The 22400-nt window shown below is 40.2% G+C and overlaps 1 protein-coding gene across 1 annotated transcript in view; it reads left to right on the plus strand.

The window, feature by feature from the left end:
• The window catches only part of NYAP2 (neuronal tyrosine-phosphorylated phosphoinositide-3-kinase adaptor 2), a 248291-nt gene that overhangs the window by 187171 nt on the left and 38720 nt on the right, over nucleotides 1-22400 (plus strand). The window contains exon 5 of the mRNA XM_004576765.2: nucleotides 20703-20806. Within this exon, the coding sequence (XP_004576822.1) occupies nucleotides 20703-20806 (104 nt within the window). The remainder of the gene's footprint in view (nucleotides 1-20702; nucleotides 20807-22400) is intronic.

Genomic DNA, 22400 nt, shown 5'->3' on the forward strand with positions numbered 1-22400 from the left:
CCATTCCTCACGGCTCTAAACACCGCGTTCATGTAATTATCACTTAGAGAGCCATCACCACTTCCAGCTCTGTCTTCATTCAGAAAGAGCATTCATCACCCTTCAACAAAAGAATACAACCAAACATTGTAACACTCCAGGGCACCAGTATGCATGAAAGTGAATGGTACTTCTTAGAGCCCTAAATTTTGTAGTCCTAATAACCTGAAGAAATTCTACTAAATCAAAAAAGCAAAAATTTAAGGTTTGGGTGATTTTGACTTCTTTGCTTCCTTGTTTGAAAAATTTTAGGTGGTTGTGGAAGAGTGAACGAAACACAAAACTAGGGAGAAGTCTGTGACAAAGATGTTTCATAGGCATTCAGAGAGTGGATATTAGACATGTCTGATGTGGTTAGCCGAACTGATGGTGTCACAGTAAGTAAGGATTATTTATGGCTCTGAGACTCCAAATCTGAATACAAAGAGACATAAACAGTTAATCCAGTGTACTTTTCTATTTCACAAGTTCAAATCAAAATCTGCAATTGTGATTTTGCATGGGTACTTGGTAAATCTTATGAAACAGTAACTTTTAACAAAAGCAGTGCATGTTTGCTTTGAACTGATTAATCTAGAGAGCTGTCACTTGAAATAAAAAAAATATTTCAAGTAAAATAGGAAAGTTTCAAGTAGGAAACTTCTATCAACTTTCATGTTTCTATTTCTTAAGCGTCTCAGACACTGAAGAAAAGACCGATTCTTTGACATCCTGTTCAACTGTGTATTAGAAAACAATTTACATGAATTATACCTATGGTGTTTCTGACAGTCATGTACACGTTAAAATCAGAACAGGATGACTGATGTCTGGAGTTGGTAAAGATATTTCCTGGAATAGAATTCAGGTGGAGCAAAGCAATGCCTCCCACAGACACACTATGGAACCTAAGGCTTTGGTAGTGGAGCAACAGCATGTATCTTATTTATCACAACTTTATAGTATGTATACAAATCAGGAGGAAGGAGTCATGCTAATGTAGCAGAAGCTCCCCAACATATTCATGTATGTTTATTTTTGATTGACGCATGAAAATTATTTGAAAAATACTCAGTATACAATGTTCAAATCAGATTAAAGAAATCTGTTTCCTCAAATATTTACTACTTATTTATGGCAGACATAGTGAAAATCCCTTTTTCTATCTTGTTTACAAGGAAAATATACAATATATGATTGTTACGTGCAGGCGTCTTACTGTGCATCAGGATTCCAGTAGATTGTTACTCCTGTCTTAATGTAACTTAGTGAACATTAATCAATTCTCCTTTTTCTACCTCCTTAATATCCCCAGCCTAAACACAATTGTGCACTCAACTTCCACAAAAAAAACTATCTTGAATTACACATAAATGAAATCATGCAATACTTACGTTAAGTTTACTTAATTTACCATAATTTCATATTGATAGGAAATTTTCAAGTTTTAGAGGTATATAAGAAGATACCAGGGCATTTTTTCAAAAGTAGAAAGAATCCCAGAGAATATTTTTTATGAGACAGTTAAGTCAGTTCTCCCCACAAACAACGATATCTGTGTTCCACTGAGGCATGTGATTAGTTTAAAACTGATTAATGTTATTAAAGAATTATGTAAATGTCTGCCAGTCCTAGCCAACATATTTGGCTAATGTATGCTCCTCTCCTGCTGAAAGATACATTTTGTAAAACCTGAAGTATTACTTAGGTGTCTGTTGCGTAACACTTGCTTTCATAGTTTCTGAGAGAACAATGTTGAAAATGATATCTTTGCATTTAGATGTTCAGGGTATGGTGGGAGTAAGAGATGAAAATAGAGAATTATATTACAATGAGTATTTTAGGCAGGGAGATGTGCAGATACACAGAAAGAGGGCCATGGTCAGGATTGGCTCTGGTGCTTATAGAGGCTTGGGAGGACGCAGGAGGTGGAGCACTGCTGTCCCGGCTACGGGGCAGGGGGGGGTCACACCCTTTTCCCCCTCCTGCTCATTCTGCTCAGACCCTCAGGGTGCTGGGTGATGCACGCAGGAAAGAATTCTGTGAAGCCTGAGGATTCAAATACTGATACTTTCACAATCCCACAGATGCCATCACGACACTTCCAGAAGTAAAGTTCCATCAACTCTCTGGGCATCCAGTAGCCCAATCAAGTTGAAATGTAAGATAACACATGTTATCAAAATGTAATCTGTGAATTAGAAATGAATTACTTCTTCCTGGAAAAATATGATTTTTATAGCAACAATCATGGATCTTTTGTTGGATAAAATAATAATTAAGGAAGTAATATTCAAATTAGCATTTGAAAAAATGTCACTTGCCCAGAAGACGGAGAAGTATCCATCTTCCTTTGGAGTGAAAACAAAGTCTGCAGACTTAACAAAGGAATGTGTGTGTGTGTGTGTGTGTGTGTGTGAGAGAGAGAGAGAGAGAGAGAGAGAGAGAGAGAGAGAGAGAGAGAGAGAGAAAGAGTTTGAGTGGGGAAATGTGTCATTGGATCCATCGCTGACTAAAGAAAGTGGGATTTTCTTGAGATCTTTTTGCATTAGGTTGAGTGACTTCTGCCATATCTGGGAACAAAAGTTTTTTATCAGAGGATAAGGGAGAGATGATTTTCCATAAACTGTGAGCATTGTCAGCCACAACTGACCAATTTTTTTTCAAAGATTCATTTATTTTTATTGGAAAGACAGATTTACAGAGAAGAGAGACAGAAATATCTTCCATTCTCTGGTTCACTTCCCAAATGGTCACAACAGCTAGAGCTGAGCCAGGAGTCTCTTCTGGGTCTCTGAGTGCCAGGTCCCCGAGAGCTTTGAGCCATCCTATGTTGCTTTCCAACACTATAAGTAGAGAGCTGGATGGGAAGTGAAGCAGCCAGTACAAGAACCAGTGCCCATATAGAATGGCTGCGCTTACAGGTGGAGGATGAGCAAATGGAGCCATTGCATGGCCCCAGGTTTTGAACATTGTGTGGTGGATATTTTCTAGTCTTTAAGGTTAGGGTTAATACAATTCATTGTGGGTTGTTCAGAGATTATCTGGTGATGACAATAAGGCTTTAAATGTGGGTGACCTGAAGGACTTTCCTGATTTAGAGATAACACATGTAAGCTGTAGAGCAAATTAGCAGTGGCAGCTAGAATGATTCTGGGTATGTTGACCTGCTAGTGCCCCAAGATGGAATCCTGAGAAATGAAAACATTTCAATATGTGTAATGCAAAAATGGAAATAAGACAACTCCGGTTTACTGAATACTTAGGAAGTTATAGTATATTCGAGTCTGAATGCAAGCAGAATTTCTACAACACTTTCACTATCTGCTGTTTCAAACTCCTAGTGCATCTCTTTCCATCTATGGCTTCTCGGATCCATTCTCCTGAGGTTTTCAGCTCTGTTTGTAGAGCGGCAAATTGTCCACTGACCAGAAGAAATGGCATACGTATTTTTAGTCCCTCAATCTCCATTTTAGATTTAAAGGACATAGACGAAGATAAAAGAAAATACTTCTGTTCAGTTTTTGATCACAACTTTTGTATCCTTCTTTACAGAAAAGTCATACTTCAAGGCAAATGTAGAGTCACATTTTCATTGTGTCACAGCTCACTTCTTAGGAGAAAGTGAAACCCAAATAAACCTTACTGTGACTCAAGCCTTTAGCCTCTCCTTCTCACACATCTCAGGAAAAAATGAAAATAAGTGTTTGTTGGGTTGTGTGCTTTCATTTAGCTGAGGAGAAGGAATCCATAGTGTGTCAATTTTTGTAAGTTCTACGCACGAAGTTCGTTCATGTTTGGTGAGGTTGATCTGAGGAGCATTCACTGTGAGATCATCTGTGTCCAAGGAGGCGAAGGGCTCCCTGAATAGACGGCTTTGTCCTTGTTGTTTGGGAAAGGAAATGGATAAATCAGAACTCAGTGCTTCTCCTTCACTCTTCCCCCTTCCTCTTCCGTCCTGTCATTGTGTCACTCGGCCGTTGCACTGCTCCCTCACAACAAGAAGCACTGGGCAGTAACTGCAGCCCTCCTCCCTAAGCAACACGGGCATCCAACTCTTACACCCAGCAAGAGAGGGAAGACTGTCCAGCAACTCTCCTGTTAACTTTTTGTCATTGGCATGAATCTTCCCTCTTTCTGGAGTATGTGTCTCTGTCCCTTTGGTTGTGTGTCTCAATCTGTCTTTTTCTGCATGTGTCTTAATCTCTCTCTCTCTCATTTTCTCTCTCTCTCTCCCTCTTGCATGTGCATCCCAACTTCTAACAGTCACAGACTATTGCTTCATCACATGTAGTTCAGCCACTTGATATGCTTGTTCCTAACAACTCTTTTGAGGAATGGAGGAGCCACTGAAGTATACCAAACGTGTCAGGAGATCCCAATTCTCATTAACGTTGCCACTGGTTGCTGTGGTATTTTATTAAAGTGACTGTTGCTTAGTAAATCAGAGATACCCCAGAGAGAGATTCTTGAGGCCCATGGAGAACTGGGAGCCAAATGCTCTTGAAAATAATGGAAAAAAGGGAGGTAAGTATTCACATAAATATGATACAAACGGAAGTTGAAATTTCAATCATTGAAGCAGTAAACAAATAGTTTCCAAACATCTTGCATCCGACTCTATTATGGTTGCTGAGGGCACACACATCATGTGCCGTATAAAACGTGGTGGGAGCCACTGAAAGATCTTGTTGTGCTTTTGTATGTCCCAGAACTATTGAATATAAATTAGATTATACTTTGTTACTTTCATTATTATCTCATATTTACATTGATAATTATTTAGAAAAGGGAAAATTGGTGTGGCCTTGAAACATAATAAAGGATCTAATAGCTGATATGAAATCCTAGGCCAGGATTAAATAAAATCTTCTTAAAATCAACGTTAGTATTATATAAATAGCTTTCATTGTAGGATTTTAAAAGCAGAGATGGGGTGACAAACAGACTTCTTGCTTTGCCCTCTTAGGTTAGCCTGAATGGAGATGCATTCAAAACAGCATCACGCAATCTCTCTTTCTCTGTCTCTCTCTGTCTGTCTGTCTGTCTGTCTCTCTCTCTCTCTCTAACACACACACGCACACACACACATATTAGCAGTTCAGTCTAACCACAAACAAGAATGGAAGCCCTTGAATGAAAGCAGTAATGATCTTTTAGAAATCTGGTCTTCTATGTGTTTTACTTCCTGTGTTTCAGTTGTTTTGAGAAGTGCTACAAATTGAGACACCTGCAACAAAGACATGTACATTAGCTTGTGAGTCAGAGAGGTGCCCTCCTTCAAAATAGGTGCCCTTCTTTGCTTAGACAGGAACATAGAATGCACAAGCAAATCACTGTCTATCACCGTCACAAAGTAAAGCATTCCAATTTGTTTTGGAATTTGAAGCCATGTATTTTTCCTTTTGTTATAAGCATGGATATGAAACATAAATGGAGTAGGTCTCTACAAAAATTTATGCACACATGCATTATTTTTTACCTCCATTTTTTTGCACGAACTTTCTGGAGCACACACCGATTTCTCCACCATGAGGAAAAGCAGTTCCTAGCTGGTGAAGGTTAGAATTCATTGATGGAGAGGCAGGTGAGCTGTAGAGGGCTCCTCAAGGGATAGAAGCTACTCAGCACCGGCTGATGCTGCTGCAAGAAACGCCTGTCCAAAGCTCTTAGATTTAATTACTGTTTTGTAAAATCTCCCAATTTTTAAATAAATTTAAATAAATTTTTCAATAAATGTCAGTTAAATAATTCACAGACTCTAGGCTGCCATAAGCCTTTTCTGGTAAGCAAAACTGAGTAGTGTCATTAGGAGGAGATGAGGAGTTGCCTGTGAGGGCATGAGAGATGGAGACAAGGGAGTAGGTGCCAGTATATCTGTCTCAGGTGCTCTATTTTAGTTTTTAAAGTTGGTAAGTCACTGAGAAGACTGTGCTAGGGGAAGGAATGAGGAGGAGAGAAAGAATATAATATTTGATGATAGGGAAAAAAGGCGGGTGTCTTTTTATGAGAAGAGAAAAGGGGGTCTGGAACTTACAATAGTGCAGACCAGTGGAGCAATTCTTCATCGCCCTTGATAGAGGGGTAAAGGCTATTTCTGGGGTGAGTGAGTGGGGGAGGGCGAGTTGACAGGAGTTTATATGGTGCTACCCTTGAGGTTGGACTTCATTCATTAAGGTTCTATCCTCCACACGTGAAATTCTGTTGTTCATAGTGCTCTTATTGTTGGATAATCGGCCTCCTTGGAAAAACTATCATGAACTGAAGGTTAGAGGAACCATACTGCATACCCTGCTTTGGACTTTCTTAAGATGACCATTGTCATTTTAGATTTGATCCTATACATCCAAGTGGGCTTCTTGTATCCAAGGTCAGAAAAATTAAAATAGGCATCTGATTTTACTTAAAAGAAATCTGTCATTTTTGCATGCCACATTTGTAGGATACGTTTTATGCTAATTATGAGTAGGTATATGTATAATACAGTACTGAGCACCAAAGTTTGGAAGACCCCCAAATCTGGCTTTGAATCCTGGCTCTGATTTTTAATTTGTTTAGTCCTTTCATAAACCTGAGCTTCCTTCCTAGGGGTTGGATGATAATAGTAACTGATACGTTCGTACTGTTGAGAACTAAAGGTGAGAACGAAATGAGATCATGTGTAATCCATTAAGAATGGTGTCTGAATACAATGAATTATAGATAAATACTGGTCTTCACTGTGATTACTGATAGTTCTACAGAAATGTTTGCAGCAGAGTACAGACTGTCATGGGAAAGGAGTGATGATGAAAAGCTCTTACAAGAAATGGCATTTCACCATGGCCTGGGATTAAGCAAAACTTGGAGAACTGAGTCATGTAAGTGCAATAATGGGTGATGTGGATCATTTTCCTGGGTGTAGTGAGAGTTCTACTTGCACTATGGTTTGTAAGGCATTTGAACTTGTCACGCATGCTCCAATGACCTGGTTAAAAGTCGCTACAGAAATCTCAGATGTTAGGGTGTCAGTCAAAGGACTGCGAGGGGAGACCTTTGGAAGGAGCTCTGGCGTAACTGAGGCCATTTAATGTGAGCAGCAGAAGGCTGGGATCCAAGGGCTCAACTGCAATTGAGTCCAAGAGTACAATCTTCTAAAGGGGAATTTACCAGTTGATTGGTGAGAAACATGCTTTACTCTAGAAAATTCTAAAAGAGTACTTTACTTGATAACACTGAAGCCACTGGTTAATTTTGCTGATAAACGTACTGACAGTAATAACACAAAGGCATTGTTAATAATAACTCACATGCAAGATGAGTAGACACATCCAGAGAAGTGGAAACCAAGCAAGAAGCATAGGCTCAGATCGAATAACTGGACTTATGAAGTAATACTTATGACAGTATTTCCTGGTAAACCATAATAAATCAGGATGATCATTTTTTATTACTATTGTAGTGCAAGCAAGCCATGCTTGGCAGCAGTGCCAACAAATTAACACTTGGGTGGTGATGATTTACAGAAATCTTATCACATTGCTCTGACCCAATTTCTATCTTTCTAGAAAACATAAAGAAAATCTAACTCAGTAGGCAACTATGAGGATTGCATTTTAAAAGGCTGTGGGAATGGCTGTTACAAAGCTTGCTTGTAACAACTGGTGGAATAAATTTTATTCTGTTCACATTCTATTTTATAACAAGTTTGTGTTTTTGCCTAGGATCAAAGATGGAATATATCTTTTGGGAAGATCTAAACATTTTAAGTAAGATGTGATTTTGATTTAGTTGCATTAGGTCTAGCAGATTAGAGACCAGTCCTAGTGAGAGCCTATTCTTGTGCCTTACTGCAGTCACTCACTCCTTTTGCAGTAAAGACTTTAGGCTAAATTGATAGCCATGTTTTGATTCCTTGGTGTCGGCATTTGCAGATAAAATTTGGAGAAAGGATAAGCAACAAGCTTTTGTGATGCATTATACAATTATTAATGACTAATGTCAATTATTAATAAGGTCGCTATAAATGGATAAAGGCACATAGGTTACACCAAAATGTTATTATTTGAATATTTTTGCCTATTAATGGATAAAATATGAAGAGATTTATTGATTCTTCTGTCACATCTTTTGCGTGTGTTTATTTTCTGGCAAAAATGGACTCATGCTGTACTCTGTGCATGCAGGGGACAAGTATAAGGACATCAGGGAACTGCTAAGATTCCGAGCCCAGCAAGAAAAGCAGATACTAAAACAGCACGTTCTTTTAAGTGTTATGAATGAGATAGGCAGAGTTTCATAGTAGCCAAGAACACTCATGTAATTGACTCTCTGGCTAAAGGAAAAGGTTTTTAAACAGATTTCCTGGAGGAGGATCCTGATCAATATAAAAGAATAAGCCACTTCCTGTACCTCACTCAAGGAAGCATGGCTGAGAAACACTTCCTTCTTGACCTAATATTAAATATGTTGACACGTCTACTGCATGCTCTTTTCTTTCTTTGATTTCTTCGTGTGCCTTGACTCCTCTGGGATGCTGTGATTTCAGTAACAGGCCTAATTGTTCCCTGTCCTCTCTCATCCTTTAGCAATGTGTTTTCATGTCAGATCTATTTCCCATCCCTTGCATCTGGGTTGGCCTTATGTCTTTCGTTGAGAATGAAATGAGAGGGAATGGCTGTGAGTTATTTTTTTGTGTGTCTGAAACTGCCTGATGAACAAATCTAGGGGATGAGGTGCATCCAGAAGAAAATCAGACCTTTACCCAAAGTAAAACTCTGTAATAAAATACAACATGGGGTAGCAGAGCCACCAGTGTGACCCCAGTTGACTGCATGGTGCCCATGTCTGCTGATCCAAAATCACATGTAGGTACTATTCAACTGAAGCAGAATCACATGAGCCAAAATAGTGTCAAGTTAAGGCACCGGGCTTGGATGTGTCATTGCAGTAGATAATAAAGAGATGTTGTGTTCTGCTTGCATTTGTTTACCCACAAATAAAATTTTTGTTGTAATATCATAAAATGGGATAATGGTGGATAAGTTCAGCATTATTCTCAACTCACGAAAAGTGAAAGCCAAAAATGAAACTTACCCCCCGCCCTCCATATCTCCCGTCTCCATCACAGTCTCCATTCACAGTCTTTCGTGTAACTGTCCTGTCTTCACACGTTAGGACTGTGTGTTGTTAAGGACTGTGAGTTCTTCTTGAGAGTCATCTTTGTTATAAAACCCGTCTGGCAGAGTTCGGGCATTCACTGTAATTGGCACTTCGCTGTAGGAGGTTGACTGGCTTCCTCTTGGTTCTGCTTCAGCCCCAGCAGCTGCAGGCTTCTGTGTCTACGACCCTCCAGGCTGTCATTCTGTATGACCAGCTCATGCACCAGAAGATTCTTCTCCACATGTTCTCTCTCCGCAGTCCTAATTGGGTGCTTGGCATCTTCCTTGGGGGACATTTGCCAGCTCCTGCTGTTCAGTTCTTCTCACCATGTTCTCACTCTGGAGTTTCACTCTCGCTTTTGGAATTCTGTTAGTAAACACATAACAGAATTCTCATTTGGAGGGTAATGTCAGGCATAACCCTCTGCAGCCCCACTTTTATTTCTCTGTGGAAAACTGTGACTTCTGCCGGTTGGAATTTGGGTTCACTAGAGAAATTCTTTAATTTGTATTTGTCCAGATATTGGTAGAAGAGCTTTGAGACACAATCCAAAAAGGAGAACTAGGAGTGAGTTAACAGTTTCAAGCAGAGCCTGTCTTTATGGAGTTTGAATGTAAATAAACACAGTTTAGAATGCAAAAGGAAAATTAAAAAAAAATAGAAGATAATTACACCAAGGCAAGCAGTTAAACCACTGGAGCTGAATTTGCAGTAGGGATTGGTAATAAGCCACATTTGTTGTCCTTAACTGAACTGCCCAAGTCCAGCTCTAGCCGAGTTTGGAACTTGAGGAGGTTGCGTGGAGTAGGTGTAGAAAAGAAATGGACCACTGCGATTTCATGATCATCATGGACAAATGCAAGAAAGCTGTCCCCTTTTTTTATACAGAAGCAGTCACAAGCACTGGCACAGCCTGTTTACTTCATGGTCAAGTGGGTGCTTCCAAGGATAATTCTGCCTTTTGTTTCACCTTAAAACTCTCAATAGAAGTTTTTAATAGAAAGTGCATATCAATCACTAATACATTCTTACTACAATCCTCATTCTACAACTTAGTCTTGAATCAGTTAAAGGAGGAAATGCATCAAAAAATAATAATTGATAGCCATGTTTTGATTCCTTGGTGTCAGCATTTGCAAATGAAATTTGGAGAAAGGATAAGCAGCAAGCTTTTGTGATGCATTATACAGTTATTAATGCTTCAAAAAAGGGGGGAACCTAAAGACCAGGATGGTTAAATGGGGGCAGCAGAGACAAAGACAGCATGAATAATAAAAGGCCCTTTTGCAGTTGTCAGGAACATTAACTTCCAAGCTCACATTGATAGTAAAAAACCAACTCTGCAGCAGTAAACAATGCCTGAATTGATTGCATAATTCTTCCACAGGGTGGTCTGGTGTCCATGCAAAGGAAGGTGGAACTGCCTTCAGGTGGTTTGTAGAGACATCCGCTGGGCCCTGCCATGCAGCAGCCCTGCCTGCAATGGAACAGTTCTCCACACACCTTCGTGTCCTCCACACCCACTGCATAGAGCCCAGCACTGAACTCTTAATTTCAGCCTAGAAAAATGGCTTGAGGCTGAAAGAAAATAGATATTAGAGGGTTTGGGGTAGCTTGTGTTCAGCATGTGTATTAGCAGTGTTGTCTGCACATGTACATACGCATATGAGATGGATCTCCATTTCCAAAGGAGCAGGGAAATAGAAGTGCCTTCCCTAGTGAGAACACAAGAGATAGAAACTTTTGATGGGATCACTCACCAAGTCTGATATTGCTTCTAGCAGTTTGGTGGAAATAGTCGGAAATGTTTCTGGAAGCCTGGCTGAAGACCCATGGTTACAGAGCAGAAAACTACTGAGCATACAACCATGACTGCACATAGTGGGTTCAAGACATGAGTCAGGCTGTGTTTCATGAACTAGCTTAGGCCAGCACCACAAACGCTCCTGGGAGCTCAAGTGAAGTACTACCTGGAGCACTTGGTCTGGGAGCAGGTTAGATCATGTTGGGCTGTAATTCTTATTGGTATATATGTAAGCCAGGCCTGAAGGTGGACTAAGATAGGTCAGTTCACAGTACAGACTGGCATGAGTGAGAGAACAGGGTGCAGGCAAGACTGGATTGGCCTGCAACAGCTGCTGGTTTACATGAGGGATGGGTGAACCAGGTTGGGTTAGGCTGTTACACCTGCAATTGAGAGTTGGGACTGGGAGTAGGACAGGCTGAGCCAGGCTATAGAACCTGTAGGAAAATGCTTAGACTGGAAATGGGCCACCTCAAACTGGGCCACAGTACCTGCTAGCACACCCAAGACTCAGTTCTGGGAGTGGGCTTGGTGGTGGAACTTTGGGGACTTCGTTGCTGGGCTGCTGCTTCCACTTGTGAGTGTGAGAGCCGGGACTGAGGGCAGGGCAGGCTAACATGCAGGATAATCAGAATCAGGGTGCCCCAGTCAGGCTAGACTGCAGCACCAGCTGGTAAGTTCCAGGATTGGGGATAAGTCATGTCAGGCTGGATTGCAGTCACCACTGGCAGGCAAAAGATCTGAATCTGGGAACATGCCTGTGGGGGAACTGTGGGTAATCTCCTGCTAGGCCGTACTTATCAGTGGTGAGCACAAGAAGCAGGGTTAGAGGGTGCCAGGCGGGAAAAGGTAGCAGAATCTGTTGGCGTACATGAAGGCCAGGTCAGGGGGCAGGTCAGACTGAGCTAAGCCACAGTACCTGCTGGTGTGTGTGAGGACTGGGTCTGTGGTGGACTGCCTGGGCTGGGCCACAGCACCTGTCAGTTCATGTGAGATATGGGTCTCAAGTAAAATGAACTAGGCAGCTGCAAACACTGGTATGTGTATTGACTGGTACAAGTGACAGACCACACCTGACCCTGCACTATGGCTCACACAAGAGTCAAGTTTGAGTTCAACCCAAGTGAAATTTCTCTGGGGGAGTCCCCAAATGGACCACTGGATTCAAACCATGGCCGCAGGGAAAAATCACAGGATGTGTGATCCAGCCCTAGAGTGCATGTATCAAGACTTAACCTCCTCAGTTGCTGATGCAGCGATAGCATTGGAATAATAGAGGGGACTCAGTGGAGCGGAGGGGACTTGGGGAGAGGTAAGTGAAATCCCAGGGCCTATGGAACTGTTTCATAAAGTGATAATCACAAAAAAATGTTTTTTAAAAAGAAGAAAATACCCCTGCCACACCAAACCACACAAAGCAGTTTGGAGCTGGTGTTTGAAAGAAAAGTGAAAGTAAAAAGCTTGTTTCGTTACATATAATGTTTTCTACGTTCAAACCCACAGTTACACACACAAGCTGAAGGATAATAAGGCGTAAATTCAAAATTGTCTCTAAGCTTATGGCAATTTATATCTGACCTGAATTATGTAATTTATGTTTGTCATCTATGACGATTTGAATTAACATCTTGTCCACTCATAGCATGCCTTACCTTTAAAAAACTGGTGTATGGTCTATCTTATTTATACGTCACAGAAGTCTGCATGAATGGCCATGTTTCATGGTCGGGTTATTTGTATGACAAACTGAGACTGAAGACAAATCAACTAAACTGCCCAATGATGCTTTGCTGTGTAGTAGATTCAAATCAAGAAATTAACTTCAGGTTTAGAATCCTAATGTGATTTTCTCTTTGTGATTTAATTGGTTTTGGTTTCCTTATTTTTACCTCCATGCTCCCAAACTCACTTATCCATTCAATCATCCATTCATGTATTCATATATATATTATTCAATCTAAAATTAGCAAGCAATGCATATATACCACAGAGGAAAAGAGCTGTTAGTGGCAAGAGTTAATATGGACTTAAAGTCTGTAAAGAGAGGCACTCAGAAAAGTCACCCAGTACTTCATTATGTGTGGCATCTGAGTGGCCTGGGGAGTGAGATCTCGGGTGAATTAAGAAGAAAAGCAATAAGGTCAAGAGCATGGGGTTTGTTAGGGCCCAGTAGCACAGGACCCACAGGGAGAGAAGCTGAAAGAGGGGCAGAAAGGAAGTTGAGAACCTTAATCTCTGATTTGAGTCCATCTTTAAGATGACAGGAAGCCACTTATGGATTTAAAACTTGAGGCTTGTGGGATCCATCTGCATAATCAGCTAATTCAACATCATTTTAAACCAAGAGAAACAGGATGATAAAAATAAGTATGTGCCCCAAATAATATGTCTTAAACTTCCTAAAAAGAAATATTTTCTCTGCTACTGTTCATGAAATCTTTCCATGCCTATAACTAAGTAAAAGGCATTTATAGCTGATTGCATCATATTTATATACACAAAAAAGAATTTTGGAGTACACAGGAAAGCAGTGTTACACCTTCGTTGTTTTTGTTTTTACAGAACATTGAAACATTGCAGCAAGCATTAATCCTGGTGGGGGAGGCACTAGTTAGGAAGCTCTGATTCCATGGCACACAGCCTGGTTTCATGTCCCAACTACAGCATTAGTTCTAGCTTCCTGCTAGCACAGAAGCTGGGGAGCAGCAGGTCTCTGCCATACACACAGTGGATCTGTATTGAATTTTTTGTTCTGAGCTTCAAGCTGGCCAAAGCCGATCGTTGTGAGCATCTGTAAGTGAGCCAGCAGCTAGGAGCTCTGTCTGGTTCTCTCCCTCAAAAAAGAGAAAGAACAAATTTTCAGAATGCTGCAAGCTTAGAAAGCACTTGGTTTTCTTTTAAAGAGCTGTTGCTTCAGCACTCCTGTGGCAAAACAGCGCTCTTGCTGGGAGCAGATGTCCTGGGTCTTCAAGGAAGGGGCTTAGGATGTTGGCTGATTTTTTGTTGTTGTTTTGTTTTGAGATTACTTAGTTATCTGAGAAGCAGAATTATGGAAGGTAGGTGAGCGGGGAGTCTGTCTAATGATTTATGCTCCAAAAGGCAGCAGTGATCAGGACTGGCCCGGGTTGACACCAGGACCCAAGAACGTTATCTGAGTTTTACATGTGGGTAGGTGCCCAAGCAACTGAGCCATGCTTTGCTGCTTTTCCAGGCTTCTTAGCAGGAAGTTGGGTCACAGGCACAGCAGCCTGGGTGCACTATAAGAAGCAGCTTTCTCCACTGAGCCACAAAAATGGTTTCTTGTCAGATTTTAAACTTGATTTGGTATTTTCTAAATTTTACTATGTCACTATATTTTTATTCTCAATTCCTTTTTCTCCAGCAAGTAGGTTTGCTAAATCTGTGGCAGCATCCTGGAGTCAAGAAATTGGGTGGTATGTACCTTGCTATAAACCACATGTCTATTTCAAGTCAGTATCACTCATGCTTGATCAGATTTGCTAACACTTACTACAATATTATATAAACATGTATTGTCTGTACACATATGCATCTTTTGGCTTAAATTTGATTTCCATGAAACATATGCATGGGGCATGATACTCCATGCTCTGTGGATTCCCTGAGCCCTGATAAGGAAAAAAATACAACTTGATAATAATTGCATTTTCATTATAGAAATTCTAGAATTCTGACTTTTTTTTGCATCCTATTAGGGGAAAATCATTAACCTGTATCAACAACTTAGATGACACATAAGTGACTTCATTTCATATGCTCCTCAGAAACAAGTTAATCCTGCTAGAGAAACAACCGCGGGCTGGTTCCATGCCTGGCTGCCGTGCCTGGCCTTGATTCCCTGCCAGGGGCAGATATGCACGCACTGGGCCCTGGAGCATGAGTCGGGCTACATTGCCTCCGGTTGGCAAGCAGCTGGCTTTCCTTGGAAAGACATTGTGGATATGTTACGCCAACGGAGCTCTGAAAGAATGCCCTTTCAGTGTCCCTAGAAAACGTGTCAGAAAATGTCATAAAGGAGCAGGCTCGGACTGACTTAAACCAGTCTTGAACTAGTTCTGGAAGCTTTGTAATCTGGACTGAACCTGTATGAAATAATGTTTCTACTGCCATCTATTGCTCAAGATAAGAACTACAATCTCCGTAATTTTTTTCAAAGCGTATGCTCAATTAAAATTGATCAATACATTCTAGCATTTGTGATTGCAAATACAAGGAAGGAAAATAAATGAATAAAGCAACTGTTACGAATGTGAAGTACATAATCCATATTTTAGGCTGGTCCCAAGGCTTTGGGCCATCCCCCACTGCTTTCCCAGGCCACAAACAGGGAGCTGGATGGGAAGTAGAGCAGCTGGGACATCGGCCAGCACCTGTATGGGATCCTGGTGCTTGAAACACAAGGATTTTAGCTACTGAGCCATCGTGCCAGGCCCTCATTCTTCAGATTTAAAATAGCCTATTCAATGAATCCTTAGGAGGGATCAGTTATAATGTTGTGGAGGGTAAATACTGTGATAAAAGAAACAGACATGGCTCCTATTTGAAGGAGTAGAGAGTTCCTTAAAGGAGGTAAGGCAGGGAGGGAGGAGAGGTGCAAGGCCCAGGCAGGGTGGAGTAGTGAGACTGACTACCTTCCCTACCAAGAAGCAGAGCCCAGGCTGCAGCTGAGGCTGCCCGTGCAAGCTCTGCTGTGTCTGGACCCCTGAAAGATGAAATTTACCTTTAAGCAGCAATAAGAACTAACATTTTTGGGATCATATGATGTGTTAGTCCATGCTTTGATTATTTCGCTTGATTATCTTCCCTGATTCTTACAATAATCCTATGAACAAGACAGGACTGAGTTATGCAAATCAACTTTGGGAGCTGAAGTTGATTTCAGCCCTTCCTTTAGGACCCTAGCGTTTGATTTACTCAGTGCTGCTCTTCTTCAAAGCAAAAGCCGCTTACTGTTCCAGGAACATGAAGACACGATTCCAGACAGGAAACATGGGGGATGACTGTTATCCCTCCTGAAGTTTATTTATCTCTTTTTACAGTTTTTCTTGCAGGTAGCAAGTGAAAAAAATTTTAATTATACACCCGTCTACATTGTTAGAAAAATAAAGTACAGAACGCTGAGGAGAAAGAAGGAATGAAAACATTGACCTTAATAAAAAAAAAAAATCAAGGGTGTCTTTAGGTCATTTCAATAATTCCACACAGTTAATTTTTCAGTATCAAAGAAATCAATGAAAGAACTTTAGAGCTTACACTCTGTGGTTCCCAAGGCTGTTGAAGATTTAAAAATGTTTCCCGTCTCACAGTACTGAAGCCTGCTGTTTCCCTGTTCTGATTTTTTTTGTCTTGAGGTACGCTACTGGAAAACTTATTATGTCAGAATTTATCATTTGAGAACTGTTTGAAGACTCACAGTCCGCATAAAGCAATGGTTCTCCAATTCTTGGTTTCAGTAGAGGTTTGTTCTTAAAATCATTATGGACCTCAAGAACATTTCTTTATGTCTGCTGTCTAACAAATATTATCGTATTAGAAATTCAAATCAAAAGTTAAAATGTTATCTAGTGATTAAAATAAGCATGTTTATTTTATATGTTAACATAAACAGAAGTTTTGGAAAATATTTCCTGAAAGTATACAAAATAATATATAGGTGGAACTCGGTTCACACTTGCGATCATCTCTTCAATGTCCAGTAACAGAATATAAATTCTCATTTCTACTTGGGATTCAATCTTTTGAAAGGTATTTTAGTTAAACACATGAAGGAAGTCTACTCTTTTACATACTTATGTGAAAAATAAAGTAATATGTAGTTTTCCTTTTCCTACAGTTATGGATAACTTCCTCAAAACTCTTCTAAAAACGATCTCCCAAAATTCAATGAATAGGTATTTCAGAAGAGTTGCTTGTAATACTAGCAGCAACTTTATAAATATATACTCTGGTGCATTACAACTCGTGGGTCTGAGGTTTTTGTTTGGTTCACAGGCTCAAGATGCCAAACGCCTCATCTCACAGCTCCTGAGTTTGACTTCCTGCAAGTGCCTACTCTAAGAGACAGCGGGCGATGGCCAAGGCCTTGGATCCCCACCTTGCATGTGCTGAACGCAGATTTAGTTTTGGGTTTCCATCTTTGACTTAGTTTGGATATGGCTGTTATAGACATTTTGAGAGGAAATTAGCAGATGGAAAATCTTCCCCGCACTCAGTGTTTTTCAAATAATAGTAAAATAAAAAATCAAATATCTATTAGTGTATCTTGAATTGAAAAGTGCAGCCTCTCACCCATCATGCTTTCTAACAACACATGTAGAAAATACACTTCATTGAGTTTCATATGTCAACACATTTCACTATAAACATCAAATATCACTTTTGTTGATATCAATGATATCTTAGTAAAATTCTGTTAGGCTATCCTCAAGATTGTAGTGAGAGATACAAATGTTTCGACATTTTAACTTCTGCTTGAAAGTCACTTGTCATTTTCAAAAGTACTATCAGATGTGTTTCTTGAAATAGGAGACTCACTTCATTGGTTTTCAAATCGGTAGAACATGGTGCTACAATTTGTATGTGTTTAGGTGATGGTAGGTTTGTACACTGCTTTTGGGTGTTTAGTACATTGTCAACATCATGAATATGGCAAATAGTATCTTAGAATTTCTATGAAAATAGATGTGATTCATGCCTTAGGCCCCAAGGCTCAAACCCAAGGTCTTCCACAGAATGCCAGCATTCCGGGAAGTTCTATCAATCATTCCAGCAGTAACAGTTTTGTCATCTGATCCTTCAGATAATGCTAGGATATTACCTGATGAACACAGAACGCTGAAAGCTTCCCAAAGATTTGCAGGTCTTGGCTGCCTCCTGAGATGATAACTCTATAGAATGGAAAAAAGAAGAGAATGTGGATTTATGCCTCTGCAGCCCCCTCCCCCCCTTGGTTCCTTCTTAGAGGTCATGAGACAATTGTAGCAACGATCAGATTTCTTTTATCTTTTCAGCACCATGTTCACAATGACTGTGTCATGAGCTTATCAAGAATGTACAGAGAAATTAGATTTTTTAAAAATCCAATATTCGATTGAGTAGTTAATCAAGTATAAGATATGTGCAAAATCAACTTAATTTTTTTCAGATTTATTTATTTTACTTGCAAGTTAAGACTAGACAGAGAGAGAGAGAAAGAGAGAGTGAGCTCTTCTGTCCACTGAATCACTCCCCAACTGATCTCCCAAGCCAAAGGTGGGCTGATTCAAAACAGGGAGCCAGGAAAAGGGTCTCCCAATGGGTGCAGGAATCCAAGGACTTAAGCCATGTATGCTCCTTTCCCAGGCTGATACGGGATGCCAGCACCATAGGTGGAGGATTAACCTGAGATACCACCACACCAGCCCCACCTTAGCTTTCAACTTAGTATTAAAGGAGTTTCACCCATGTGAAAAAAAAATTGTATAAACCATTCAGTCCTCCCAAACTTCCAAAATGTATGTAATTTCTATGTAAACATTCTATCTAACCTTTAATTAACTGGAATATTCAAAAGCAAAATTGTAACAGTTCAGTTACATCTATAAATATACTGCATTTATTGTAGGATATATGGACATCTTAATATAGGCTTCAATTTGAGATGCAATATTTGATACAAAGTGTTTGAACATGAAAACTATAGTGAAACATAAGGCAGACTCAGGTGTTAGCTTTTCTCAACTACATCTTGCCCCAAAATTAGAGCTTGCAATTAGTATCCTCTGACATATTTTAACACAAAGAGGCCACTCTGTGACTTTCATGAAATCCAGACTTGGTGGAATCATGATATGTCTTTCTTATAGCAAAAGCATGAAGTATGGGGGGGTGGAGGAGATAAGGTACAGAGAGATAGGTCTGCAGAATTTGAATGAGCCTACTTAGTGTAATGTGTTTTATTTAGGAGTTGTTTGGGTAAATATGCACTAGACTCTGTGGATGTTCAAATGTAGTACTTGGAAACAAGGCCAAGGATAAAGAACTGGTAGAGCAGCTCAGCAGAGAGTCAAATCCTGTTGTCGCCAACATGGATGCCACAGCCGATGCTGTGCCTTCTCTACACAAAACCAGATGTACCTTCTGCTTCTCTCCAGCCAACGAGAAGCAAAATCCAAAGACAGGTCAAGGTGGCTGTGGATTAAGTCATTCAAAATCCAAAGAAATGTGAGGGTGGACGACAAATAAGTCATGTTGTTAGGTTTGTGCAGTGAGCAGCTACAACCCCACTGCCCCCTCTCCCCCATAATTCAAGACAAGAAACCAAAGAGGAAGGCCCAGGAGGGTCTCTCAAGTGGCAGCCACAACCGCCTTGTAAAAGAACTCTCTTACGAGACACGGGGACTACTGGGGAAGGCTGGGGCCTGTGTGGGATTATCAGCTCTCCAGGCTGAGAGGACAGAGCATATGTCATCTGAATTCTGTTGAAGTTTCACCAAACTTTCTTAGTTCCATCGTTTATGAAAATACCAGGACCAATCCATATTTGTGGGTTTGGGGAAAATTATTTGTGTCGGGGAGAATGCTGTGGGGACTGGGGAAAATTAAGTTGGGAGGTTATTTTTCTAATTTTTTGGTAAATTTGCAGAAGTGACTGTCCCATCCCCCCCCCCCGGAAAAAAAAAAAAAAGAAAAAGAAAAGAAAACGAGCATTTGGCTTTATTTTAAGAAAGCAGAATTTGTCCTCTCTAGCACCATGCGATACACTAAATACTCCTTATTAATACTTCATGACATCCTATACTTTTGCTTTCTATACAATTCCCAGTTTTCATCAAATAATTTTAGGCACAATATCTATGATTCCTGATCAAAGATAAACTTCATTTAAATATAGATAAGTAAAGTGGTGCTGTCTTTATGCCCATATGCTTAGCATCTTGTGTGGTACATTGCATGTAGTTGGCATTTGATAGGCATTTGTTAAAGGTACAAAGAATAAGCAAGCTCCTCGAGTTGTATCACCCACAAACCACATAGAAATCCTTTTCCCAAGGTCTGTTGGCTTCTTCAGTAAGTGTTGCTCAATTACCCCAGCTGTAATCCTACCAAGAGGGCCCTTTGTACCTGCCATGACATCATCAAGCACATTACTTGCTTAATATCTGTGTTACGAGATAGACTGAGCTGCAGCAGAACAACAGACAATTTTCAGTATTGCTCCCTGTCAATTTTATGGCTCACAGTAGGTATCAAATCCTGCACAGGTCTGAGAAGATAGTTACAAAATTGAGAGCAAATCAAGGTTCGTTGGCAATGTCTTACAGTGAAATGTGACCAAAGTAGTCATGGAAGAAAAGTGGGAAGCATTGATTTAGAGCATGAAGCATGAGTCATGAAACATCACACGTCATTATGTTATTTCCTTTTCCCTTCCGTGGGGTGTTGTTGCTCCAGTAATCACTGCACAGAAACCAACACTAAACGAGGCGCAAGGTACAAGGAGATAAGGGGGCACGTGTGCCTGCGGAGTTGCACGCTGTTCTCCAGGAGCTGTTCTCCCACTGACTTCCTTTGATTGTCGGTTGTTAAAGTGTTTTATCACCTCCCAGTTATTAGCAAACATTGGGAGTATTTTGTGCAGATCTAGAACTTATAACCAAACAAAAGGAGAGACCATGATCCGCTTCATCATTGCAGATGCTGCTTAGCTAACATGTCTTTCTTTCCTCTGTATTCGCAGAACCTAAAGTAAGCTGCAAACTAGGCCGATCTGCATCCACATCAGGCGTGCCTCCTCCGTCAGTTACGCCTCTCAGGCAAAGCAGTGACCTGCACCAGAGCCAGGTACCATCATCGTTAGCCAATCATGATTGACTTCCTGTGATGCCACATGCCCAGTGCGTCCCCTGTCTGTCGAGTGTGGCTCTAGGCAGCATTTGCACTTGCTTTTATTTCTCTCTGTGTGTGTGTATGGGCAGGCAGGGGCAGTTCTGGCTGTCTGTGTCTCCATCCGAAAGGCAATCTCTTTCTCCTTTGTCAATCACCTTCCTTCCGAGGTGAAACCCTGATTGCTAGTATCAGATCGTTTTTGTCTCTGGCTTCCATCATTCTGTAACATAAATGTAGTAAATTTGTATTCTATGTATTTGCTTAGCGGTTGTTTTAAAAATTCTTTCTCTCGTCCATGTTTTGTGTACTTTTATACTGTCCCTGAAAATTTATCAATATTTGATAAATTTATCTACTTTGTTTTATGTGGATTTCTTTTTAAATGTTTTGTCTACAATACTCGCACAGATGTTGTCAATGAATCTGTATATAACGTTACCCCCTTATCATGTTATGCTGTAATATTTGTGGCAGTTTTATTTAGCTTGGAGCATGGTTATGAGACACAATGAATATTGATGACCTTATGCATACTCAGATGCTTACTCATTTGGATTGAATATGGCAGCGAGTCTTTTTTAGGCCATAGAGACAAGCTGACTGACCATATCATCCAGATATTTACCAAAAACTGTAGATAAATAAGCCAAATTTAGAGAAGTGACTTTTCTCTTACACGGACAACACCAGAAATGTTCTTAGAAAGGGAATGTGTGTGTTCTTGCATGGTAAATGGACTTTCTATTATCATTTGAAGAAAAGAGGCCAGAAATAAAGGCATAAGCTAAAGTATTTAATTTTTAACAGTACGCTATGTTGCTGTGATGTGCATTGGAGGGCATGATCGTGAATGGGAAATTCTGTATGGGAAAGGGCACTACACATAAACGTCTTCTCTGTAACTCATCCAAGAGAATTCAATTCATTGACTGAATTGTGAGGATGAACTGCTGTTGCTGGGAAGTGCTATGGGTGTGAAATGGAATACTGTCATCCTGGACTGAGTTCCCTCTGCTTCCTTGCCTTAATCTTTGCCTTTGTGAAACTCTTCTGAAACAGTAAATTGCAAAACTAGCGATGATATGTCTGTGGGAACCGCCTCGTACTGATTAACAAATCACATATTCATCAATTAGTTTAAATGTCAGACTACTCTAAAAAGTATAACTAAGCAGAATAATTGCATTTTTGATAATAGAGACGTTGCACTTTATAATATTTTTATCTGGCTTAAAAATGTTCAGGCTTTGATTTATGAATCTTTCAGGTATCTGCTAATACAAGAAATGAGAAACTTATCCCAATGGTATCTGAAGTGTCACTTAGAATCCCTGTGTCTTAATTTAAAATGTTAAATGCCTTTGCAACTAAATGTACTTAAATAGTTTTTGGGTATAGAGCTGAAACAGTGGAACACTGGAGGAATAAATACTAACACAACCACAGGAAGAGAGAAAAAAAGCTTATCCAAAGATACCTAAATCTGAAAAACAGTGGATCCAAAAAGAAGAGAATTTTAGGGCCTTGGTGAAGTTTGCATTACATACAA

The sequence above is a fragment of the Ochotona princeps genome, chromosome 5 (assembly GCF_030435755.1).
Source record: "Ochotona princeps isolate mOchPri1 chromosome 5, mOchPri1.hap1, whole genome shotgun sequence".
NCBI classification, from domain to species: Eukaryota; Metazoa; Chordata; class Mammalia; order Lagomorpha; family Ochotonidae; genus Ochotona; species Ochotona princeps.